The sequence below is a fragment of the Halichoerus grypus genome, chromosome 5 (genome assembly GCF_964656455.1).
Source record: "Halichoerus grypus chromosome 5, mHalGry1.hap1.1, whole genome shotgun sequence".
NCBI classification, from domain to species: Eukaryota; Metazoa; Chordata; class Mammalia; order Carnivora; family Phocidae; genus Halichoerus; species Halichoerus grypus.
The window spans coordinates 157082244-157109401 of record NC_135716.1 but is presented as its reverse complement, the minus strand read 5'-3'; the positions used below and the strand labels follow the sequence as shown (position 1 = coordinate 157109401).

Here is a 27158-nt window from a genome sequence, read left to right as displayed (position 1 = left end):
ATGTAAGAATATTTTCTGAAGTAAACTCTGCCTCAGTGTGGGGCTCAAAACTCAGAATCCCGAGATCAAGAGTCAAATGCTCTACTAACTGAGCCAGCCAGGTGCCCTGAGATGTATGTAAGAATACTGAGAAGGAAAAGGACACCAAGGATAAGAAACTATTCTTTATTTTAGACAATATCATAAAATTTTTTTCACATTCCCCCCACTTGTTAACCCTTAATCCTCATCTTCTAGTTGAGAAATAAGGCTTGAGAGAGGGGAGAGAAAAATCATAAAGGGTAAAGTTAGCAGCACTAACAAGGCGCTTCCCTCTGCACAGCTGTCGTCTCTCAAGCTGGCATTCTGCAAACTGTCTTCCAGAAAGTGTTGACAGGTTTTCTCAGGGTGGAGGAGTGGGGGGCTAAGATGTCCATGCTCACATAGTGTGGGAAAACAGTAGCTAAAGGTTAGTTTTTTTATTGTAACAGGAATTCTCAGTCCTTAGTAGTCTAATGTGAGTTGATCTCCAACAGGAGAAAAGGCGTATGCAATATTCCCCAAGCTTTCTGAGCAAATAATCCTTTTTTTCATCAGATACATCAGAAATAGAGTGTACTGTAAATATGGTTTTTTGAGATGGGAGTTAGAAAGCCTGATCTCTTCCCATTCTTCCTCCCATTGTCTGCTAACACCAGCAGCAGAGTGACTCTAGAATGCAGACTACTGGCCACACTGAGAAAGGGACAGGTCAGTCAAGGATGGAGTGGAAGGGACCAGCCGCGTCCTCACTCACTCCTGCTTGTACATTGTTCAGCTGAAGTATAGTTGACATACAGTGTTCTGTCCGCTTGTACGTTTTTCTTCACTCCCCTCAGTTAAGCAAGATGTACTCCATCCCCCACCCCCTGCCACCTTAAGTAATCCAGTTGGGTGCTACTTCCCCCCGTTTTGTGACAGAGCAACTGATTCATCACTACCTGAAAGAGACAAAAGAGTGCTTACTGAGACAAGATGGTGGCCCAGCAGAACAGGTCAATGCTAAGACACCACAGGAGACAACATACTGAGAAAAGAGGGTAGCCTCAAGGAATTATGCAGACACTATCTAAACAATACTTTCACAAGCACTGGTTGAATCTCCACCAGCAAAACTGAGAAAGCATTTATGGTCACCTCAAGCCTGGATGCTGGCTGCCTCTTGGCCTGAAATGCGGCTAGGCTTTCCTGAAGAAGGTGTCTGCCCTTAGACTCTTAATTGCTTTAGCTTCAGCCTCTTCTGGGCACAGTTCTGACACTGATCTGCAGCAGACTGTCCTGAGACAGCCTGACCACATCGAGGGGTTGTAAAATAATCTCCATGCACGGTTATTAACTAATTAAATTTGCATTCAACACCATATGCTGATAGGATGAGGCAAAGGATAAGATTCGAATCTTAGATCTTTCTGAGCAGGGCATGTTAGGTGATAACTAGAGGGAAGGACTGGTTGCAAGCTGGATGTGAGCTCAGGCTTAGGCATGAAGGGACCGGTCTCCTACTGGCTGAGAAGCGCTAGGGGCTCCCTGGGCTCTGGTGCAGCCTACAAGGGTTTCACTCCAGGAAGGGTATGATATGGGCATAAAACCACGCTTGAGACAGTTGCAGATGGTCCCCCTCCACAGCCAGGAACACTAGCTGTCCTGCACTGTCCATTTCCTTTAGCCCCAGGCGGTCCTGCAGAGAGAGAGACCATAATTAAAGAGGCTTTATGAAAAGTTTTATAGTTAAAAAGTAAAGAAATACAATGTTTGAGATACGTGCTCCAAGTGTAGTCTTTTCCCTGAGTAGTAGTAAAATTTAGGTGTATTGTTGAAAATGCCAAAAAGGGTATCTCCCAGTTTTCTTCCTGAGCATTCAAAACATATGTAATTGAGACTGTCATCTACAGAGTTCTATATTCAGCTTTCTGAAAAGTTTCCTAAAGCTTCTGGAGGACCACCTGTGTGGGTGCGCAAGCCACGGACAAAACTGCCTCAAAAGGTCAGGTGAGACTGAGGCAAAGACAGAAAAATGTTAGCTTAAAACCCATCTAACCCTTCGATAACACACCCCAGCCACTTTTCATATCCTGCAGCTGAGAATGGCATTACCCACAGTGCCCCAGAACAAATAACGGCTGAGAGGATGAGCAGCTGATGGAGCCAGAGTGCGGCTTCTGTGTAGCCACCATCAGTCTGACTTCCACAAGGGGGAAGTTCTTCGTTGTAATTTCCAAAACTCAACAGACCCTAGCTTCCCTTCCCTTCGGTCTCACCCAACCTGGGCCACCAAACGCAGGGGGAAAGCCAAGAGAGGAGACAACTGGCCTGCGAAATTACTCAGAAGAATTCTAGTAGAAGGCAAGTGGTGCACATAGCACTCGTGCCTTTTTGGGAGGGTCCAGCTCCAATACACATTCCGTAGAGTGTGGAAGGCCCCAGAACTAGAGGTAGTGAAATGGTGCAACCTCTGCTTGAGAAACAGGGCCTACAGCGCTTCCTCCAGGCTCCTGCAGGAGGAGCTCCCCTCATCAGTGCTCTAATTTAAAAACAGGACTTCACATCTGTTCGAGCTTTAAAGTTAACACCTCTCCTGTGTTTTCACGATGCACGGGGGCTTCTTGGATGTGCAGTCTGCACGTCAGCAAAGGAAGCCAGTTCTAAACCTTTTTATCAGAAGGCAGAAACTGGAGATGAGGTGACCTTCGTACGTACTTGAAAACCATGAGGTACAGGTCCTTCATCCTTCAGGATGTACATTTCTGTAAATCAGCGCCTGATACGCTGGCGTCACGATCAGCACCCTGACAGGCCTCACCCGTATCAGACCAAGTCAGGGGCCTCTGAGCACCTACTTGCTCTGGGGTGTACAGGACAGGCTGTATCACCAAAGAACCTAGCAGCTTCGGGAACCAGGAGCTGAAAAAGACAGGACTCTCTCCTCTCCGGTTACCTGTGTGTACAGAGTGGTCTCCTGCAAGGGGATGGTTTCCTTGGCTTGGCCACTTCTATAAAATCCGAACCACTGCAGGAGAGGAGGGAGAACGAAGATCAGACACACAGCACATACTGGCTAGTAGCTAAGACTACCAACAAACGGTATCACAAAGCTGTAGCAAAGAGTAAAAATAGAGTACGTCTTGAGTCATCTCTTTTTAACGGTAGATCCTGAGGGATGAGTTAATCTTTCCAAAGAGCTTTCCAATTGCGCAGAATTCCTGTTTCCTACAATTATTGAGCACCTACGCTGTGAAAATCTTTGTGCTAAGTCTGACATTTGAAGACAAATATATATTGTGGTCCCTGTTTTCTACAGCTCTAAACACAGAAACAACAAATAGCACAGGGATCAGCAAACTTTTCTGTAAAGGCCAGATACAAAATATCTTAGGCTTTAAAGGCCACATGAGTGCAACTACCCAATGCTGCCATTCTAAACAAAAGCAACCATAAACTATATAAAAAATGAATATGGCTTTAAGAAAAAGTAAAAATGAATATGGCTCTATTCCAATGAAATTTCACTTATGGACCCTGAAATTTCCATTTATATAACTTTTGTCATCAGATATGCTTTTGACTTTTTCTATCCATTAAAAAATGGTTCATGGGCCCTGCAAAAGCAGACAGTGGGCTGGATCTGGCCAGCAGGCTGCCATTTGCTAGTCCCTGGTGGCCCGACATAATGTGATGATTCTGCAAAAGAGGGAGCAAAGTCTGCTTGGAATAGGGATGGCATCCTGGATGGAAGAAGTGACACTTGAGCTTGGCCTTGACAGACAACCTGGAGCTTGTCAGGTGGAGAAGCCCAGGGAAGGGCACTCTAGAGACTGAAAGGCATGAACAAAGGCACGTAAGAGTAAAAACACATGCCAAGTCTGGGGCATTTCAAGACTTGATCCTAGAGTATATGAAGTAGGTAATGAAGGAAGATTAGGTTGAAAAGATAGGTCAAGGCAGACCTTGAATGCCAACCTCAGGGATTTATAGACTTTGGGCTGATGGTTTGGGTCACACAGGTCTCTTAGAAAATGTGATAAAAGTTATAGATCTTTCCTCAGAGAATGCCACTACATTATCTTGCAAACAATTTCGGGTGGTGGGGGGGGTGGCCCCCAGTGTCCCATTTGTAAACCTCGGGTGAAGAAGCCCTGCTCTACACAAAAGGTGGTGGAAGGGACTGAAGGTTTCTCCCAAGCAGGCAGCTGTATTTTAATGCCATTTACTCCTTCGGTCTCCTGGTGTGGTATGGCCTGCTGACGCAGCATCTCACCTCAGAGTCCACAGGGTCCACAATGGAATCATTGAGAAATTTCACCATCACAAACTTCTTCAAGGCCATCAGGTTCTTCTTGTAGGACTCATTGACACCCTGGAGGAAAGGCCAGTAGTATTTCAGGGACAATATCATCAGGTTTCCAGCAGGGATGTTAAAGCCTTCCAGTGCTCTGGCCTCCCCAACCCTGGGCCACCATATTTCCTCCCCATAATAATGGGCTGCTTTTCCAGCTTCCGGCCCAGAATATACCTTCTACAGCCTTTTCTTACCATCCTATCTGACTGGCAATGCCCCCACCAACCACAGTCCGTCACCACATTCCATAGGCATCCGTCACATAGGTTAAAAGCAACTACCCAGAGAGAGCCAAAGCATAAAGGAGAAACCACACGTTCTGAGCGGTTCTGCTATACTCTTCTGTTTCTTTCCCCAGCACCCCTCAAATTTCGTTTTAAAAAACAAAAACAAAAACCTCCAGATAGGCCCAATATAAATTGAGCCACTGAGTTTACCAGAATCTCACAAGCCAAGTTCGTGCCTGGGACATACTCGGTCCCCTCTGCAGTCTCTCTTCTAAGTAAATCTCACTTCTGAGAAAATCTGACCCTCCAAGGGACCCACTAGGAAGGCTTCCCTCAGTAAGACAGCAGCTATGACGTTCCACTTAAGCCAGCCAGCAACCTACTGAGCTTACCCTGCTTCTTCAACACAAGGAAAGGAAAAGGACCTACGGGAAGAAAGCCAAATGAATTTCAGCCTTCCTAAAAGGAATTGAAACTCATAAGCACTGCTCCCCAAAACAGAACTTCTGTTTCCCAGGGTCTGTCCAGGATATTCTGGGTAAACAGTCAGAGCTGATCTGTTTGTGACGCCCCGAAAGCAACATGAATGCACGGCTAGAGCAGCCTGGGATGGGTGCTTACCCTCTCCTGATTAATATCTGCCAAGAAGATGCTGTGGTTGCGGTACATGTCCTCCTTGATGGGGTCGTGCCAGTATTCTGCTTGCACCAGGCTGCAGGGAGGAGGAGGAATGAATGAAGGTGACCGAGCTGCGTGTCAGTCAGCACGCCGGGGGCACGCCCCTGTGCACAGCAGACTGTGCACTAGGAGACTTCAAAAGGACAAAACTTCAGGGCCACCAAGCCCCAGGCCTTGCCCTTAAATAGGGCAGACAAGACTTCCACTTACGAAAAAGTTCCTTAACGACACGCCGGAGGCATGACAGTTCTATGCAGCACAGCACAGAGTCCCACAGATTTGGGGAAAGGACGCATCAGTCTCAGTTCCCCCATGGCCCTGAGCCTTGTCACACTTCCGCCTCCGGGTCACGGTGGCACATGCTGTCCCCGCCCACAACCCCACCTCCTTTCCCCCTCCGCCGCTTCCTATTCATCCTGCAAGACTCAGCTCAGATATCACCGCCTCTGCATCCAGCCATCCCTCTCTCCATCCATCTGGCCACCTTCAGGCTGGGACGGAGGTCTACCCCTTCAATCGCAAAACATTTTTCCTATCGTTGAGTGATGACACTAGTTTTCAGGATTCTGGTATGTCATGCAATTTTTAAGGACAAAAGGTGGGGATTTGGCGTTTACACTATTATTTCAGACAGGTGTTCACATGCTTCTCCTTTCTCTCCAGTCTCTCTGCTCTCCCTCCCCTCCTCCCCTGCCTTCCCTCGGGGCCCTTCCCCATCCACACGGAGCCCTTCCCGAGTCCTCCCGGCAGGTGCTTCCATGGGGCTCCTGCATCCACACAGCAGCATTTCCACTACGAGAAAGCTGAGCACGGATCTCTGGGGAAAGGAGGAGTCGGAACACGGGTGGGACCCTCTATCCCACGCTGGCAGGGGAAAGAAGAAACATCTGGACAACAGGAGCCCCCAGCCTGAGTGGAAGAGGTGCCCAGAGGCAGTGGTCCAGAAAGCTCCACCCAACAGGGCAGGATGGTACAGAAGCCCAGTGGAACCAGCTACGGCAGAGATGTCCGCGCTCCTCACGCCCGGGGCAGGTGCGACTGAGGTCAAAAGAGGCCGCAGTCAGCCTGTCGGCAGTCACAGGGACGGTCTGTCATCTGTTTATAAATGGATGTGAAAGATTTCAGTATTCAGTTTCACTGATTGTGTCAAAAGGTGACGAACTCTGACCATTTAAAGAAGACTGACATTGGCACTGGTCTTGTCCTTTTGTTCCAGCCCTGCTGTCGCTCACCGGGGGCGAGCTGGCTCCCTGGTTCTCCCCCCAAGGACTACAAGCTCCTTGAGCGGCGACGCTCTGGCGCCCCGCAGACGCCCCGCAGATGCTCAGCAGGGAGGCTCTGCCGAGTGGAAGGGACCGATGCAGGGGTGCCAGACAAGCTATGAAAGAAGTCGGCTGGTACTGAGGGAGTGAGCAGAAAGGAAGGCAGGATGGTTAGGAGAACAAGGGAAGAAGCTTCGGGAGTGGGTGGTCAACAGTGTCAAACGCTCACAAGTGGTGAGCGCTGGGCGCACACATGTTCAGACAGGTGGCCATCAAAGTTTCTTCAAAAAATGTTCAGTGAGGGCGCCTGGGTGGCTCAGTTGGTTAAGCAACTGCCTTCGGCTCAGGTCATGATCCTGGAGTCCTGGGATCGAGTCCCGCAGCAGGGAGCCCGCTTCTCCCTCTGACCCTCCCCCCTCTCATTCTATCTCATTCTCTCTCTCAAATAAATAAATAAAATCTTTAAAAAAAAAAAAAAAGTTCAGTGAATAAATACAAAGGTCTTTGGATCTTGCCGGACGAGGTTCTGGTGACCCAGAATTACAGCAGGGAGCCCAACGGCTGAAAATGAAAGAACCAACGAAAGCTGTAGTCGTGGGTCACCTTTCTGTGTGAAAAGGAAACAGAGCTAAGAAGGGGCCACAGGAAGAAATGAAGGGCATTTTGTTTTGTGAGAAGCCCGGTGCACACGGGGCGGCTAAGGGGAAGGACCTGAGGATGAGCACAAGCTGGAAGTGCTGGGGAGGCAGACAGAGAAGAAACATGGGTCTGTACTATTCTGTCCTTGTCACCAGGGGAGGGCCAGTTTCAGACATTAAGTAACGCTCTCAACACTACACAGTCGACGGGCGCCTGGGTGGCTCAGTCAGTTAAGCGTCTGCCTTCAGCTCAGGTCATGATCTCAGGGTCCTGGGATCGAGCCACGCATCGGGCTCCCTGCTCGGCAGAGAGTCTGTGTCTGTCTCTCCCTCTGCTGCTCCCCCTGCTTGTGTGCTCTCTCTCTCTCAGTCAAATAAATAAATAAAATCTTTAAAAAAACAAAAACTACACAGTCGTGTCATCAGTGGCTCAGTTGGTTAAGCAACCAACTCCTGGTTTCAGCTCAGGTCGTGACCTCAGGGTTGTGGGATCGAGCCCTGCATTGGGCTCCACGCTCAGTGGGCAGCCTGCCTGGGATTTTCTCTCTCTTCCTCTGCCCCTCCCCCTGCTTGCTTGTGCATACACACTCGAAATAAATAAATAAATAAAATCTTAAAAAAAAAACTACACAGTCGTAGACAAGGTAAGATAGGAGCCTAAATCTGCCCAAGTCCACACTCTTTCCAACGCGGCCCATTCAAGAGGCAGTCAGCAACCCAGAAACCGTACCCTTTACCCCGAGGCCTGTTCTAGCCACTGCGGCTTCGAGAGAATAACAGAAACCTGTGTACAGCACTTACTGGGCCTACTCTAAGCACTTTACATACATTAACCTATTTAATCCTGACAAGAATTCCATCGGGAAGGCACTATTATTAGCCTCCTGTTTCCGAATGAGGCAACCATACCCAGAGTGATGAATGGCTTGCCCACGGTCACACTGCCGGGAGGGAACAGAGCCCGAACGGCCTAGCAGCCAGTCCGGGCCCCAAAGCCCTGCTCTTAAGCACTACACATACCACCGGCCTGCTGCCCGCGGGACGCCGACAGCACCAGCTCCGCAGCCCGCAGCCCCGGCCCGGGATGCCGGGGCCTCGCCTCTCGGAGCCCGATCCTGCCAGGGTTGTCGTGAAAACTAAGTATCAACTGTAAAGCTCACTAAGGTGTCCACTCCCGGCACAAATTCCACAAAACGGAGTGCTGTCGGACCGGTCGCCGTCCTATTCTGTCCCTCCTGCCCCTCGCTCTAAATCCAGCCGCCGCCGCCGCTACCGTCCACGCGGGGAGACGCTGTTCCAAGTCCTAGCGGGAGACCAACCAGAGCCTGACGGGGAGGAAAGGAAATGCGGACCTGCTGAGGCGACGGCCAACCCCTAAGGCATTCTGACCTAAATCACAAGATGATTTCTGGTAGAATCTGACAAACTTATTTTATATTTTATTTTATTTTATATTTTTTATTTTATTATTTTATTTTATTATTTATTATTTTTATATTTTATTATATTTTTATTATATTTTTATTTTATTATATTTTATTTATTATTTATTATTTATTATTTTATTTTATTTATTTTATTTTATTTTATTTTATTTTATTTTACAAACTAATTTTAAACTCCAGATGAAACAGTAAAAGTCCAAGACCAGCCAAGACTTGAAGAAGAGCTGTGTAAAAGTTGCTATAGTAACCAAAGCAGAGCCCGCATGGGGTAGAGACAGACAAATAAATGAATGGAACAGAATAGCAGCCCAGAAACAGATTCAAGCATCGAAAACCCCAGGTAGATGAAAAACATGAGAATCAAAACAAAACCTGAAAAAAAAAAATTAGAAGAAAATATGGGATGGGAGAATAGCTTTGTGCTTCAGTCCTAAGGACTGATGAAGTGGCCTGAATCCAAATTAGAAGCTGCTACACCTGATGCTGGTTGGGACACTGTGAATGTACCTAATGCCCCTGAGCTGTACACTTAAAAATGACTGAAATGGTACCATAACTTAAAAAAAATCTGCCTAAAAACAATCTGCTGTACCAAATGAAGACCCCATAAATAAAATTAAAATATAAGCCACAGGCTGGGAGAAGTTAAGTGTAATATACCTAACAAAGAAAGGCTTGATAATCCTAATATAGATGCACGTGTGTGTACGTGATACTTACACATCAGTAAGAAAAAGAACGCCCAACAGAAAAACAGGCAAAGACTAGAATAGGCAATGAATAGGCAATTCACAGAAAAGAGAGACCCGAGTAGCCAACAAACACGAACGGATGATCAAGCTGCCTAACAGGATGCGCAGATTGGAAAGCGAAATCATCCCACACACATCTGCCTGGCAGACGCGTTAACAGACACAGGATCAAAAGTCAGTTAAGACTGGAGAAAACGGGAACGCTCACACTCTGTTGGTGGGAAGAGAAGTTGGTACAGCCACCTTGGCAATATCAAATCAAGTCTAAAATGCACATGCTCATCATTGTAATCACATTAGCTAACCCGCAGGGAGTGTCTCTGAAGTACTGTTCTAAGCACTCTATCTACATCTACTAACTCATTTAACCTCTACAACCCATGAGGTAGAACTTCTGCCCTATTTTACAGATGATGAAACTAAGGCAGAGAGGTTAAGGAGCATTCCCCAAATTACCCAATAACTGACAGTCCACATGTGAATTCCACTAGTACATAAATTCTTGTTCGGGGATTGCTAGGGATTGAAAATACATATACTGGTCCCCAACTCCGGTTCCTGGCACAGAGCTCCTAAAACCCTTGTAATTTCCTAAGTGGTAAGAACACTAGGAGCATCTTTTGTTCTAGTGAGGTGGCTCTGGGTGGGCTCCCGGATGGCTCCTGGATGGGGCTGGTCACCAGAAAGACCAAGCCTCCATCCGAAGCTTGGAATTTTCTGCCCTGCTCCCCATTCTCCAGAGAGGGGAGGGGGGCTGGAAATGGAGTTAGTAACTGATCGTGCTTATGTGAAGAAGCCTCCATAAAATTCTAATAGTAGGGGTTCAGAGAGCTTCCAGGTTGGCAGACACACCCACACCAGAAGGGTGTGCACCCCAGCTCCTGTGCTCAGGACCCTCCCAGACCTTGCCAATGTATCTTGTTCATCTGGCTGTTCATCTGTGTCCTTTTTTTTTTTTTTAAGATTTTATTTATTTGAGAGAGAGAGCACGAGTGGGGGGGAGGAACAGAGGGAGGAGAAGGAGACTCCCCGCTGAGCAGGGAGCCCGATGCGGGGCTCCATCCCAGGATCCTGAGATCATGACCCGAGCCAAAGGCAGACAACCAACTGAGCCACCCAGGCGCCCCTCATCTGTGTCCTTTATCACACCCCTTAATAAACTGGTAAACATGTTTCCTTGAGTTCTGTGAGCCACTCTAACAAATTAATCATGCCTGAGGAGAGGGTCATGGGAACCTCCACCCTGTAGCCACATCGGACAGAAGTTGTGGGTAACCTGGGGACCTACTACTGGTGATGGGCATGTGTGTGTGTGGCTGGGGGCAGGCTTGTGGGACTGAGCTCTTAATCTGTGGGATCTGATGCTATCTCCAGGTAGGCAGTGTCAGAACTGAGTTAAATTGTAGGACACCAGCTGGTGTCACAGAGAACTCCCTGGTGTGGGGGAAACCTCCACACATTTGGTGACTGGAAGTGAAGTGTCGTGTGTGAACACAGCAGTATCGTAAAAGTAAAGGAGACATGCAGCAACACAGGCTGGGCTTTTCAACACAAGGATGTTCCCTCAAGGTTGTTTGCTAGAGAAACTAGAAATGCCGAAATGTTTGCTATTGGAAATCAATACACGGTGGCGTAGTCAGAGAATACAGAATGCCAGGTAGCAGTTAAGAGGAATGAACTAGGGCGCCTGGGTGGCTCAGTCGTTAAGCGTCTGCCTTCGGCTCAGGTCATGATCCCAGGGTCCTGGGATCGAGCCCCGCATCAGGCTCCCTGCTCAGCGGGAAGCCTGCTTCTCCCTCTCCCACTCCCCCTGCTTGTATTCCCTCTCTCACTGTCTCTCTCTCTCTGTCAAATAAATAAATAAAATCTTTAAAAAAAAAAAAAAAAAAAAAGAGGAATGAACTAAGGGTGCCTGGGTGGCTCAGTTGGTTGAGCAACTGCCTTCGGCTCAGGTCATGGTCCCAGGGTCCTGGGATCGAGCCCCGCATCGGGCTCCCTGCTCCATGGGAAGCCTGCTTCTCCCTCTCCCACTCCCTCTGCTTGTGTTCCCTCTCTTGCTGTCTCTCTCTTTCAATTAAATAAATAAGTAAAATCTTAAAAAAAAAAAAAGAGGAATGAACTAGATGTATATATGTAACCACGTTATTAAACATAACACTGAGTGAAAAACTCATTTGCAGAATGAAGTGCACAAGATATCCGTTACATAACATTTTAGATATACAAAATAAGGCTACATATTGATGGAGAATATATATGTATATAAATATACGATTTTTTTTAATGGACAGAAAGGATCTATTACTCTCATTTCTCAACAGTGGTTGTCACTACGGAGGGCGGGCAGGGAATGGAACCTGGCAGAGATGTGTAAAAGAATTCAGTATTATCTGAAATGTTTCAGTTCTTAAAATATCTGAGGCAAATATGACAAAATATTAATTTTAGATCTCAGATGACATTACTCTCTCTACTTTTCTGAACAGCTGAGAAGTGCCGAAGTGGATGCCTCAATATTTCCAGAACGGGGAGCGGCGAGTTGAGGGCGAAAGTGTGGGGAAAGCGGGACAGCTGGGGATAAGCACGCTGTGAGAGCCACTGGGGGCACAGGCCCCGGCAAACCCTGGGCACGCAGGGCTGAGGGCCACGGACCAAGGACAGGGCCACGTGGGAGAGCAGGGCGGGCACAGGGAAGAGGAGAGGCCAAGGCCAGGCCGGCACTGCTGTACTCACTGTGGCAGGGAGGGGCGCCGTGAGGAGGACAGCAAGGAGGAAACCGGAGCAAGAAGAAACCCAGGAAGGGCTACCGGTATCTCAAAGGAGAACTAGAGGGCGGATTTCACATCCACGAGGTGAGAGAGGGCTGTCACGCTCACCATTCCTCACTGCTGCCCCCACCGAGCCAGGAGCAGGTGCTGGAGAAGTCCCTCCTCACTGGCTTCCCAGGGGACTAATCCAATTCGCTTTGCTAAGGTTGAATGATCTGAACAGTGCAGAAGACACCTTCTGGGGGTCTCCACCTAAATCAAAATCAACTCTCCCTCGTCTGGGAACTGCACCCTTCCCCGGCCCACCTTCTGGTTACAGGGGCGGGTACGGTTGATACCGTGTGGTCTCACTTGTCTGGCCGCAGCCAGTGATGGAGATCTGACCTGAGCTGGGACATGGTCCCTTCCCCAAGAAGACGGACTGGGACCGAGAGATTCCAGCCCCTCCTGAGATGATATCCTAAGCAGACACAATGAAAAACTTGGAAGCTGGGGGCGCCTGGGTGGCTCCGTCAGTAGAGTGATGGTCTCTTGGTTCCAGCCCAGGTCATGATCTCAGGGGTCGTGGGATTGAGCCCCGAGGTGGGCTCTGTGCTCAGAAGGGAGGCCACTTGAGATGCTCTCTCTCCCCCTACCCCTCCCCTGCTCCTGCAGGCACTCTCTCGCTCTCTCCAAAATAAATAAATAAATCTTAAAAACCAACCAACCAACCAACCAACTTAGAAGCTGGGCAAGGCCACCTTTCACCGGTGGGGGGCCAGAGAGGCTGGTGAGCACACAGAGGCAGCAGCAACGCCAGTGGGAGAGACAGACCCAGCTCTTGGTGGCTCCCATTTCTGGATTCTAGTCCCTCTGAAACCCTGGGTACCAGAAGACTATGAACTTCCTTAAAAATTTTCTTTGGTTGGATGTGGTTATTTTCCTACAACCGGAATCCTCCCTGATACAAAGGGCAGCCTAGGACCATACTGCCAGAAGAACGTGCTCTCCTTCTGTCCCTCCCACCCCTCCCCACCCCCTTCTCGCCTCTACCGGGGCTACTTGCCTTTTTTTTTTTTTTTAAGATTTTATTTATTTGAGAGAAGGAGCGCACAAGCAGGGGAGCAGCAGAGGGAGAGGGAGAAGCAGGCTCCCCGCTGAGCAGAGAGCCCAACGTGGGGCTCCATCCCAGGACCCTGGGATCATGACCTGAGCCGAAGGCACATGCTTAACCGACTGAGCCACCCAGGCGCCCCATACCCACCTCTTTAAATCTCATACTGGCCATCTGCTAAAATGAGATATACAGGGGCGCCTGGGTGGCTCAGTCGTTAAGCGTCTGCGTTCAGCTCAGGTCATGATCTCAGGGTTCTGGGATCGAGCCCCACATCGGGCTCCCTGCTCCACGGGAAGCCTGCTTCTCCCTCTCCCACTCCCCCTGCTTGTGTCCCCTCTCTCGCTGTGTCTCTGTCAAAAAATAAATAAAATCTATTAAAAAAAATAAAATGAGATATACATATAAATACAAAGAACTTTTAAAAAGAAAAACCAACTCCATAAAATTAGAAAAGTATCAATCTGTAATTCAGCCACTGAGAACTCAGAAAGCATTTCCCAGGGAAACCGTGTTATAAATGCTGAGCTGAATCCAGGCTCGCCAGTCTCGTTCAGCTACGACATTATGAAACTTATCTCAGGTCATTCCACTTCTCTCCATCTCACCCCAGTATCCACACCACCGTCACCTCTTACCGAGACACTGTGACAGCCCCCTGCTTTTCCTCTACCCGCTTTCCAATCCACTGTCCACAAAGCAATGGAGACCATCCAAAAACGTGGATCAGGCCATATTATTCCCTTGCTTAAAACCTCCCAACAGTTTCTCTTGATGTTTAGAAGGAAACCCAAATGGCCGATGTGACCTTCCCGTCCTTGCAGTATCACCCCTGCCAACTCCCGTCTATCACTCAACTTGTCACCGGGGCCTAGAACAAGCCAAATGTGTCCTAGGATCGGGCCTTCGTGCCTACTGTTCCCTCGGCCCGAGGGCTGTTTCCTTAGCTCCTCCCATCCCTCTCAACCTCCAGACCCCAGCTTAGACACCTCTTCTCCGAAAGCCATTCTGTCCAGGGTAGGTACCTCCTCCACACTCCTCTCCACCACTGCACCCTGTTTACGTCCACCACAGCCTTAGCACTATTAGAGGTGACCCAGTGCCTCTGTTTGCTTGCAGCTCCCCTTTCCCCACTGGTATGTTCTTTCACGGGAGCAGGGACCCTAACTGTCGTATTCCCCACTGTACCTGCCGGACCTACCACAGGGCCTGGAGAACTGCAGCGCAACATTTGATGGAATTATGAAATACTTTATAACTGCAACCGAAAAGAGAAAACAAAACCACAGCAATGCTTATAAATAAAGGAAACAGGCAGCTCAAGTTGAATAAATATTTTAAACATGGCATCACTAGCGGTAACGGGCCCATCTGCCTACTTACTACGAGCTGAGGGCCCTGCACTGAATCTCCGTGCGGGAAAGTACTACAGTAAACCTCATGCTGGGGATGAAGAGGAGGCTCAAAGACACACCACGCCACGCAGCACACGGTGTGGAACGGAGTCTCGCCAACACCTGCCCTGAAAGAGGGTCATTCTTTTTTTTTTTTTTTGGCGTGTCTGAAGAGGCCTTTATTTTCCCTTCACAAGCGGTTGCTCCTTAAAGGTTCGGCATTGAACTCTAGGATGGAAATCACTTTCCCTCAGAAAACTTCTAGCAGGCAGTGCTGCTGAGGGGAGTGCGCGGTCATTGGAACGGACTCTGGGCGGCCTCCCTGGGGCCCCCTCTTTCTCCTGGTGCTCTAAGAGGTCACAGGGGGGTACCTCCGTGTAAGGCTTTTTTCATTCCTTGCCCTGACCACTTAGTGAGCCCTTTCAAGCTGGAAACTCTTGTCCTGTCATTCTGAGACATTTTCTTGTATTACCTCTTTGATAATTCCCATCCACCCTTTTTCCTCTGGGATCTTTTTGGAACTCCTATCAGGCAGATCCTGGACTTCCTAAATGGCTCCTTTAAGTTTATCAGTTTTCTACTTTTTTTTTTTTTAAACCTCTTTGAGGTTTTTGTTCTCATTTCTAGGAGATTTCCTCAAGTTTGTATTCCCATATCACTCTCACATTTATCTTGGTTGTCTTATTTTTAATTGCCAGGAGCTCTTACTCTCCGATTGTTGGTTTTATTCACATTCTTTTCCGGTGCCACAGATGTAATTGCTCATCTCTGAAGATAATAATTCTAGGCTTTTTTTTTTTTTTTCTTTTTTAAGGTTTTCTTTGGCTCCTTGAATTGTCGTATTTTCCTTCCAAGTTGCTTTTTACTTTTTGTTGGTTTCAGTCTATCTTTCATGTTAGAGGCTTTCCTCAGATATCTGGCTGGGAGTCCCCAGCTCATGGTTCATACTGAAACGAGGCACTACAAAGCTAACTGGAGGCTCCTCGTGCAACAGAGCTTACCTCCTGGTGGCTTCACCTCACGGGAGTCAAGAACAATCCTGATTTCTTGAAGGACTCCAAAACCTCAACCTGTAGATCTTTTCTCTAGGGCCAGTCAGGTTTTCCAGAGACAGGTCTGCCAAACATCAGCCTAGCAGATAATAAGCCTAGTGGCTATCATTCTGGGAGCTGAGTGGGAGGAAAGGGGAGGGGGAGGGTATGGGTTTTCAGTGTGGTATCTCACCACCATCCTGTGCTTATTACCTTAGTCTTGTACTTCTCTACTTAAATTGCTCCAGAGAATAAATTTTGCTTCTCTTGTCATAGTGGGGGAGGAGCAGTAACTTACATGTGCACTTAGGGGAACTGGCAGTTTGATCATTCCTTATATAGAAATGATTTTTTTCGACAAAAAGTCCCATTTTTAGCTCCATGCACTGATCTCTACCTTCCAAAGGATCTTATGCATCTAATTCCTGACCCTCTCTGGAGCTATAAAAAGTGAATCTGCTCCCTTCCTGTCAGTGCATCCTTCAGAAACATAAAGGTTTCAGCTTTTTCGGCTCTGCTGAAACAGTTACCACTCATTCATCTGCTTTCTGTCTTTCAAAGACATGTTGATGTCTTTTATTGACTCCCCTCTCCTTTCCTGTTCTCTTGGCCCTTGTGGGTTTATCACTTTTTATTCTTTGGCTACCGGGTTATTATTACAGTTTAAGGAGGAAGTGAAGACAAACACATCAATCTACCCCTTTTAATCAGTACTTAGGTGTTACTGTCTCCTCCCCATGACTGCTCATTTCTAGTCACTAATAATTCTGATTGCCAGGCATTGTGTTTGGTTCACAAAAGAAACACAAAGAAAGAAAAGGATGAATTTTTTCTGAGGCATCTGGGCAAGAGTTAGAAGAATAATGAGTGAAGAATAATGAGTAAAGAATAAAAAACAATGAGGGCACGTGGGTGGCTCAGTCGGTTAAGTGTCTGCCTTCGGCTCAGGTCATGATCTTAGGGTTCTGGGATCGAGTCCTGCTTCGGCCTCCCTGCTCTGCGGGGAGCTGCTTCTCTCACTCGCTCTGTGCTCTCTCTCAATCTCAAATAAATAAATAAAATCTTAAAAAAAAAAAAAGGGTATCTTAGTTTCCTTCACGGACCATCAGGTGGCACTACGGACCTAACACAGCTCTGTGGCTGGGCATGCGGCCAGTGGGTAAGAAAGGAAGAGCGAGCTGCAGGGTGTTTCCACATGCAAATCCGGGGCAGGGCTGAACCTTGGAAAACGGTTTAAAGGAAGTGTTAGATTGAAGAGCTGTTATTAGACAAGAATGATACACTTGGAAAACCTGTAGGAGAGCTGCTACAGCCAGACTAGTCGATCCCAAATCTCAGTTACCATCTAGAATACTCCAGACCTACTGAATCCAAATTAAATCCCTGATCCCAGGGATGGAGCCCTAGGATCCATTTTAAATGAACGTCCCAAAGGTTCTGATGCATAATTTAAGATTGGAAACAACTGAAAAGAACAGGCTCCAAAAGTGATACTATTTTTTGTGTATGTGTGTGTGTGTCTGTTTTTAGAGGAAGGTGGGGAGGGGCAGAGGGAGAGGGAGAGAGAGAGAATCTTAAGCAGGCTCCATGCCCTGGGCAGAGCCCAATGCAGGGCTCAATCTCATGACCCTGAGATCATGACCCAAGTCAAAATCAGAAGTCGGATGTTTTAACCGACTGAGCCACCCAAGAGCCCTGTGATTCTGTGTAGTTTTAAACACCCAAACACATCTGAATAGTGGGGACACTGACATAGAAGGCTAACCCTTTGCTGCTGACAACCCAAAGAATCTGTCCCCCAAATATGTACAGTAATTCTTGGTACTTTCTTTAAAAAAAAAAAAAAATTAACATATAATGTATTATTTGTTTCAGGGGTACAGGTCTATGATTCATCAGTCTTATATAATACCCAGTGCTCATTACAACACATACCCTCCCCAATGTCCACCACCCACTTACCCCATCCCGACCCCCTACCCTCCAGCAACCCTCAGTCTGTTTCCTAAGATTAAGAGTCTCTTATGGTTTGTCTCCCTGTTTTTGTCTTATTTCATTTTTTCCTCTCTTCTCCTACAATCCTCTGCCTTCTTAAATTCCACAGATCAGTGAGATCATGTAATTGTCTTTCTCTGATTGACTTATTTCACTTAGCATAATACCCTTTAGTTCCATCCATGTCATTGCAAATGGCAAGATTTTTTTAATGGGTGCGTAATATTCCTGTGTGTGTGTGTGTGTGCATGTGTGTGTGTGTACACATACCACAAACATACCACATCTTCTTTAGCCATTCATCTGTTGATGGACATCTGGGCTCTTTCCATAGTTTGGCTATTGTGGACATTGCTGCTATAAACATTGGGGTGCACGTGCCCCTTTGGATCACTACATTTATATCTTTGGGGTAAATACCCAGTAGTGCAATTGCTGGATCGTATGGTAGCTCTATTTTCAACTTTTTGAGGAACCTCCATACTGTTTTCCAGAGTGGCTGCACCAGCTTGCATTCCCACCAACAGTGTAGGAGGGTTCCCCTTTCTCTGCATCCTCGCCAACATCTGTCCTTCCCTGACTTGTTAATTTTAGCCATTGTGACTGGTTTGAGGTGGTATCTCATTGTGGTTTTGATTTGGATTTCCCTGATGACAAGTGATGTTGAGGACTTTTTCATGTGTCTGTTGGCCATTTGGATGTCTTTGCAGAAATGTCTGTTCATGTCTTCTGCCCATTTCTTGACTGGATTATTTGTTCTTTGGGTGTTGAGTTTGGTAAATTCTTTATAGATTTTGGATATTGGGCTTGGTACTTTTTTTTTTTTTAATGTTTATTTATTTATTATTTGTCAGAGAGAGAGAGGGAGGGAGAGCATGAACAGGGGGAACAGCAGGCAGAGGGAGAAGCAGGCTCCCCGCTGAGCAGGGAGTCCGATGTGGGACTCGGTCCCAGGACCCTGGGATCACAACTGGAGCCGAAGGCAGACGCTTAACCAACTGAGCCACCCAGGCGTCCCTGGGCTTGGTACTTTCTAAAGGCTCTTTTGTTTGTTTTTTAAAAATGGAAATTTATTGTGTTGTAATTATATTTTTTCTATATTAAAAAAAAATACCCTCAAAATAAAACCCCTCCCCAGGGGCACCTGGGTGGCTCAGTAGGCTAAGTGTCTACTTTTGGCTCAGGTCATGATCCCAGCCCCACGTCAGGCTCCCTGCTCAGCAGACAGTCTGGATCTCCCTCTCCCTCTGCCCCTCCCCGGGCTCATGCTCTCTCTTGCACACTCTTTCTCTCTGGAATAAATAAATAAAATCTTTAAAAAAAAAAAGCCTCCCTTCCTTTTTTAAAATTAATATTAGAGCAGTTTTAGGCTTATAATATAACTGAGTAGACAGCACAGAGATATTTATGAAAAGCCTCTCGTGTGCATATTACCGGCCACTACTCCTGAAATCTCTGCTGGCATGAAAGTCAGCATGATATTTTCATGCAGTGACAGTTCTACATCCTTTTCAGCCAACCATACGTACCGTTCTTGAATAGCTTTGTTGTAAGCCCCAGCATTCAGTGTTTTCCTGATCAGGTCACAGATGTGAGAGCTCTCCCCTGGGCACCGAGGGAGTCCATAAACACCTACAGCAGAAGGCAAAGATCCGTTCCTTCAATAGCGGTGTACTGAATACCTACTATGTGCAAGGCATGGTGAAGAACACAACAAACCAGAGCTAGCCTCTGATCTCATTCATTTATTCCTCAAGAAAATAACATATTGAGAATTCATACCATAGCCAGCTTCCCCCTGGTGCTTTTTCTTTTTTTCTTTTTTTTTTAAAGATTTTATTTATTTATTTGAGAGAGAGAGAATGAGAGAGAGCACATGAGAGAGGGGAGGGTCAGAGGGAGAAGCAGACTCCCTGCCGAGCAGGGAGCCCGATGCGGGACTCGATCCAGGGACTCCAGGATCATGACCTGAGCCGAAGGCAGTCGCTTAACCAACTGAGCCACCCAGGCGCCCGCTTTTTCTTGATCATAGTTCCCATTATCTGTATTTATTTATTTACTTGCTTCATTGTCTATTTCTTAGCCCTCACCCCCCAGAACGGAAATTTCCTGAAGACAGGGACCTTGTCTGTTTAATTCATAGATTTTCAATAAATATTTGTTGACTGAATGAGTGAATGATAAAGTTGTTTTTACCAATTTGCATTTGAATATTACTTGTGTTTTTAAAAAGTATTTTTTGGGAGCGCCTGGGTGGCTCAGTCGTTGGGCGTCTGCCTTTGGCTCAGGTCATGATCCCAGGGTCCTAGGATGGAGCCCTGTGTCAGGCTTGCTGCTCCATGGGAAGCCTGCTTCTCCCTCTCCCACACAGCCTGCTTGTATTCCCTCTCTGGCTGGGTCTCTCTCTGTCAAATAAATAAAAAATCTTTAAAAAAATAAATAAAAAGTATTTTTGGGGGCACCTGAGTGGCTCGGTCAGTTAAGCGTCTGCCTTTGGCTCAGGTCATGATTCCAAGGTCCTGGGATCGAGCCCTGTGTCAAGCTCCCTGCTCAGAAGGGAGTCTGTTTCTCCCTCTCCCTCTGCCCCTCCACCCACTTGTGCTCTCCCTCAAATAAATAAATAACATCTTAAACAAAAAAAAAGTATTTTTCTACTTATTATCTCACTTCATCCTCTGAAAAATTCCCACAAAATGGGAAAGGCCTTCTTTCAGTTTCCCTCATCTGTGAAAATGATTTAAAGTACCAAATTATTTGCCCATCGGCAACAGTTAATTGGGTGAATCCAATTTCCTGATTATAAGGAGAATCCTTCTGCTCTTACACTATGCCACCTGATAGCTGTATCCATGAGAACAGAGATAAAAGTTCTATCCCAAAGACGCATCCTTCCCCAAAAGTATATAATTCTGCCTAAACAGAAAGCCTGTTGTTTTTCAAAGGATTTAATTTCTACTGTTAAGTTTACAGACAAAAAAGCTTAGATGCTACTGTTTGCCTGAGTCTAAATTCAATAAGACATCACCAAAGTCAGAAAACAGGGAATGCAGGGCACCTGGGTGGCTCAGTCGGTGAAGCGTCTGCCTTCAGATCAGGTCATGATCCCAGGGTCCTGGGATCGAGCCCCACATTGGGGGGGGGTGTCCCTGCTCAGCGGGGAGTCTGCTTCTCCTCTCCTTCTGCCCCTCCCCCAGCTCTGGCACACGCCCGCACACGCTCTCTCTCTCAAATAAATAAAATCTTTAAAAAAAGAAAGGAAAGCCTGTTGGCCCTTCCTGACTCCTCAACCAGCACCTGCCATGTAGCCGCAACCACCGCACCTACAGGAATCATGTCAATTAAACCGGAGAGAAGCAGCAGGCAGTCCACTGGTTCACCTGTGATCTTGGCTTCTAGAATCCAAAGTCTCTTCCTATTTCTTCAATTCTGGCTAGTTTGTTATGAGCCGGAAAGATGGGATTTCCCAAGGATGGCTGCCTTCTTGTACAAATAGAGCTGCTGGAATGTTTTAAAATCAAGTGGTCACATGGATTAGAACGGAGAAAAAAGGAGGCAAAGAGGCCAAAGTTACCTTGATGTTGTCCCCCAACCGAGATCAGATTGATCATGGGAGGTGATGGGCATCTCTGAGCCACTGCCCTCCTGGGGAAATAAAACGATTATCAGCTCCAGCTGTCAGATAAAAATATATCATCAACAACCAACTTCGCAGATTAAGCTACTTCATCCTCTGTGAATCCCCAAAGCCACGGAGTGGCAGGATTTCCCGACAGGGCCAAACGCAAATCTTTATTCTTTCATAGAAAATAAATTAAGTTCCGGGGTGCCTGAGTGGCTCAGTCGTTAAGTGTCTGCCTTCGGCTCAGTTCCTGATCCCAGGGTCCTGGGATCGAGCCCCACATCGGGCTCCCCGCTCAGCGGGAAGCCTGCTTCTCCCTCTCCCACTCCCCCTGCTTGTGTTCCCTCTCTCGCTGTGCCTCTCTCTGTCAAATAAATAAATAAAATCTTTAAAAAAAAAAAAAAGAAAATAAATTAAGTTCCCTAAAGCTTTTTACGTGGAGACATTTTAGAATAGTTTTCCTTCCAAGAATAGACAAAATGCTCAAAAGAATTAGAGGAGTGGATCTACCTGAATATAAGAAAAAAATCAATTCCATGTAAATGGTACGATCCAACAGAAAGGGACTTACAGAAATTGGCCTCCCTGGGAGAATCCCATAGCATTGTAGCCTTGCTGCAATTTAGGATCCTTAGCAAGAATCTGACACACAGTTGTTACTTGGGAATTGACATTCAAGAAGAAGCTGTTCTCCACATCCTGTAAGAGAAGCCACAGAGAAAGGTCAGGATGAAAACCACCAATGGCATCTTCCCTAAGAGGCCAAACTTATTCAGGTTGGAATCCTCACATAAGCCACTCGAGAGTTAAAGTATCATTGTATGACCCGCTACTAAAAATGCAAGGCAAAGCATTTTAATAGTACATTCTATGAAATCAGTCAGCAAACCTTCAAAGGAACAGAGCTGTGAAGGGCCTTACCTCCATCAGGGTCTTCCCAATCTCTAAGGATAAGACATAAATTCCTGGTATTTTCTTCTCAACCATTTTTTTAATAGCACCCATGCTTAAGGGATTACAACAGCTGTCTCCTAAACAACAAAGACAATGGTAGATACTCGTGAGCCAAAACATTACACTTTTTTTTTTAAAAGTTCTATACTTCAAAAGGGCATTATTAAGAATGTGAAACATACAGAATAGGAGAAAATATTTGCAAAACATATACCTGATAAGGGTTTAATACTCAGGATATACAAAGAACCCTTACAACTCAACAAGAAGTTAATCTAATTAAAAAATGGAAAAAGCACTTGAACAGACCTATCTCCAAAGAAGATATACAAATGGCCAACAAGCACATGGAAACATGCTCAACATCACTGGCCATTAAGGAAATGCATATCAAAACTATAATGAGATACCACTTCATACTTACTAGGACGGCTTTAATAAAAAAAAATTAATTAAAAGATGGAAAGTAGCAAGTGTTAGCAAGGATGTGGAGAAATAGGAACCTTGTACATAGCTGGTGGGAGTGTAATATGATGCAGCCACTGTGAAAAGTTTGTGGTTCCTCAAAAAGTTAAACCTAACAGTTACCACATGACACAGCAATTTCACTTCTAGATTTCTACTCAACAGAAATTAAAACATGCCCACACAGAAACCTGTACATCAATGTTCATAGCAGCATTATTTTATTTATTTATTTTTTTAATTTATTTATTTGACAGAGAGATAGCACAAGTAGGCAGAGCGGCAGGCAGAGGGAAAGGGAGAAGCAGGCTCTCCGCTGAGCAGGGAGCCCGATGCGGGGCTCGATCCCAGGACCCTGGGATCATGACCTGAGCCGAAGGCAGCCGCTTAACCGACTGAGCCACCCAGGCGCCCCATAGCAGCATTATTTGTAACAGTTAACGGGTGGAAATGACCCAAATGTCCATCAATGGATGAGTGGGTAAACCATCTGCAGTATACACACCCCGTGGAATATTATTCAGCCATAAAAAAGAATGAAGTACTGACAGGCTACAATGTGGATGAACCTAAAAAACATTATTGTACGTGAAATAAGCTAAACACAAAAGGTCACACAATGTATGATTACCTATATATATATACACATATATCCAGAATAGGCAAATCTATAGAGACAGAAAGCAGATTGGACATTTCCAGGGGGTGTTGGGAATGGGGAACAGTGTGATTACTTAAGGGGTACTGGAGTTTTCTGGGGCAATGAAAAAGCTTTGAAATTAGAGAGAGGCAGTGGTTGTACAACATTGTGAATCCACTAAATGCCACTGAATTGTATATTTTAATATGGTTAATCACAGGTTATATTTGTTTCACCCCAATTAAAAAGAAAGAACATTTTTTGCTTGGCACATGTTTATCAAGTAATAACGAACTTCAAAAGCCCATACAATATAATTAGGACACCGAATTCACAACCGAAAAATAAGCAGAGGTACATATTATGCTCCCTTATCATCTGGAACATTTGGGGTTAATCGACTCAAAAGCACTCAGGAGTCAGACTCGAGGGCTAGGACAGGGAAAGGCAAGTGAAGCGCCTAGGACACCAAATTTGAGGAGGTACTCACTCACAGGTTTGTGCAAGTGCTGACCCTAAACTTCTACAAACTAGAGAGTGAGTGCCTTCTTAAATTTTGCACTGTGGGGGCCTCCCTGCCTCACTCTACTCCCAGTCCTGTTTCCTGTTTCTAGGAACCAAAACTAAAAACCGGAAGTGAAGTGACCAGCCACTCAATCAGAGTAACAGGCTGAGGTCATTTCCCATTTTGAGCTGAATCATCACATTTCTAACCTGAGAAGCTCAAGAATTCATTTTTAAGGGAAAAGCTAAGGCTTAGAGCACCTTCTTTTTCTCTCATAATTTCTTTTAACTCTACTGCGATAGCCCCAGAGCCCAGCACACAGTGCTGAAAAAACTGTCTATATTTGCTGACTCTAATTCCTCTGAACAGTTTTTTTTTTTTAAAGATTTTATTTATTTATTTGAGAGAGAGAATGAGACAGAGAGAGAGCATGAGATGGGGGAGGGTCAGAGGGAGAAGCAGACTCCCTGCCGAGCAGGGAGCCCGATGCGGGACTCGATCCCGGGACTCCAGGATCATGACCTGAGCCGAAGGCAGTCGCTTAACCAACTGAGCCACCCAGGCGCCCCAACTGAGCCACCCAGGCGCCCCATCCTCTGAACAGTTTTAACTCAATCCAATAAGGCTGTCATCCTCATCATGTTATCCAAACTGCCTTGGTTAAGGTCATTAGTGATCTTCAAATTGCTAAATCCAATAACCCATTCTCAGTTGCCCTGCCCATAAAATTCCATACAGCTGATTGCTCCCTTCCTCTTGAAACATTTTTATTGGACTTCCTGGACATTGCACTCTCCTGACGTTCCTCCACCATCACTGTCTCCTCAGCTCCCTTCTACCTCATCTCCTCAACCTCCAAATGTTGGCAGTGCCTCAGGGCTCAATCTTGAGACCTCTTCCCTCCTGTGGACACTCATGCCTATGATCCTGCCCAGTTTCATGGCTTTAAATGCCAGCCATATGCTGAAAACTCCCAACTTAAATCTCCAACTCGTATCTCTGTCCTACCTTCTGAACTCCAAATGCCTCTACAACACCTCCTGGATGTCTAACGTGCATCTCACGTCTAGTAAGTCCCAAAGCAGATTCTTGATCTTCTACCCACCCCAAATTTGCTGGCCCTATAGGCTTCCCCATTTTGGTAGAATGACAACTTCTTCCTTCTACTTGCCCAGCCCCAAACCCATGGAATTGTCCTTGACTTTTTTCTTTCTCTCATCCTGAATCTAATCTGTTAACAGATCCCATTGGCTCTGCCTTCAGAAGATATCCAAACTTTGACCACTTCTCAGCATCTCCCATTACTATATTGTTTCATGCCACCACCATCTCTTGTTGAAATGGTTGCAATAGCTTCCTAACTTGTCTCCCTGCAAATGTCTGAAACCTCCCTACAATCTCTTCTTTTTGAATTTAAGTAGGCTCCCCGCCCAGTGTGGAGCCCAACATGGGACTTGAACTCACGACCTTGAGATATAATATATAGCAATCAGAGTGGTCCTTTTAAACTGTAAGTCATGGGCACCTGGGTGGCTCAGATGGTTAAGCATCTGCCTTTGGCTCAGGTCATGATCTCAGGGTCCTGTGATCGAGTCCCGCATCGGGCTCCCTGCTCCTTGGGAACCTGCTTCTCCCTCTGCCTCTCTCTCTCGCTCTGTCTCTCATTAATAAATAAATAAAATCTTAAAAAAATAAAATAAAATAAAATGTAAGTCATATCATGTCACTCATGTGCTCAAAACCCCCCAAGGACTACCCATCTCGAATTCTAGCCAACTCCCTTAGTTGGCCCAACACTGGCATCCCCCCAACCTAAACCCCCATTTTCTTCTCCTTGCTCACTCAGTTCCATCCCCACTGACCTGAATGTTGTTCCTTCAACATAACAGACATACTTCTGCCTCAGGGCCTTTGCATTTACTGTTCCTTCTACCACCTATCCACATGGCATCTTCCCTCATCCACTTCAGGGCTTTGCACAGATGTCACTTTCTCAGTGACTACTTTCCTGACCTTGCTTATAAAATTGCAAGCCCCACCTCCCATTTCTATCCCCCTCCCTGCTTTATTCTTTTCCATTGAACTTATCACCATTTTACTGAAAACCGATTAGATGTTTTACTTATTTCTTTATAGTCTGCCTCTCCCCCTGGAAAGTAAGTTCTGAAAGAGCACAAAGAATTTGGTCTGTTCACTATCTTCAGCATCTAGTAGGTGCTCAATAACTACGTGTTAAATGCAAAAATGAACCACAGGTGCCTAACAAATCTCTATTCAATGTGTCAATGAATAAAAGGCTGGATGCCCGGGTCATGCAGCCACAGCCAGGACTGCCGACCAAGTGCCAGACGCCGCCCCCTGACACCACTGCCGTGAGGGTTAAACAAGAACAGCCCGAAATACCCTAATGCAATGCACGGCTCTCTGTGAGCACTCCCCAAAAGACAGTCCCTTCCCCTTCTCCCTTTCCAACGCAAGAGCAGCCCCCCAAATCCTAAGACGTCGGGCCAGCCGAGCGCTGTGCGACCTCGGTCCTCGCCCTACACGCTCGCATTTTGCAGACGCGAGCCCAGGCTGGGAAAGGGAAGGAGTCGCCAAACCCTCCTGACTCTCTTCTCCCTCACTCACCCATCCCATGCCAGATGACCAGCGGCAGCGGCGCGGCCGGGTCGAGATGCCCCAGCGCCCGTGCAGCGCAGGACCCCTGCAGGAGAGCGGCGGCCAAGAGCCACAAGCAGCCGGGCGACGCCATCTTGACCCAATCATGTGACCGCGCTCCCCCGGCCTGGGCTCGGCGCTTGCCCCGGCGGACCGCCCGCTCCACACCTCCTGCCGCCGTCAATCAAAATGAACGTGCGGGCTTATTCAGCGCTTACTGCACATCAGACATTATTCTAAGTGCTTTATACCTGTGAGCGGATTTAATCCTCATAACAACGCTGTATACACGTCTCCCCGTTTTACAGGTCTGGACACTGAGGCACTGAGAATTTGGGTAAGGTGCAAAGTTCACAGAGATAGCAAGTTGGTGGGTCCAAAGTTGTTACTGAGCCACAGCACTAAACTACCTGGGAGAGAAAAATGCTCTGTGGAAGGCAGAAAGGAAGGAGGGATTCAGCTCCCTATTAGCAGTGGAAGGGGAGGGATCATTTCCAGCCAGGGATAATAATGACCAGGAGTGGTATTTGTTCTGGATGTTGAAGGAAAATAGGATTTCAACAGGCGGAGATGAAATGCAGGAGGACTGGAATGAGCCCAGATGGAGAGGTAGAAAAGAATGGTGTGGCAGGGCAGCCAGACTGACAAGAACATATCTGTTGGATGTGTAAACCACTGGC

At 46.6% G+C, this 27158-nt stretch overlaps 2 protein-coding genes across 3 annotated transcripts in view; both read right to left on the bottom strand.

Annotated features, from left to right (window-relative positions):
* TRIT1 (tRNA isopentenyltransferase 1) overlaps nucleotides 1-12457 on the bottom strand; it is a 196679-nt gene extending 184222 nt beyond the window's left edge. For both annotated transcript variants that reach the window (XM_078073341.1, XM_036102827.2), the window contains exon 1: nucleotides 12454-12457. The gene's annotated coding sequence lies outside the window, so the exon portion shown is untranslated. The remainder of the gene's footprint in view (nucleotides 1-12453) is intronic.
* Nucleotides 152-26612, bottom strand: PPT1 (palmitoyl-protein thioesterase 1). Its single transcript, XM_036102848.2, has 9 exons — nucleotides 26449-26612; nucleotides 22178-22287; nucleotides 21828-21955; nucleotides 21209-21279; nucleotides 19167-19269; nucleotides 5203-5293; nucleotides 4274-4372; nucleotides 2954-3025; nucleotides 152-1696 (listed from the first exon to the last, which is right to left on the bottom strand). Exons 1-9 carry the CDS (start codon nucleotides 26570-26572, stop codon nucleotides 1574-1576), a joined length of 921 nt encoding a protein of 306 aa, XP_035958741.1. The 5' UTR covers nucleotides 26573-26612; the 3' UTR covers nucleotides 152-1573.
* Between the last annotated feature and the right edge of the window lie 546 nt (nucleotides 26613-27158).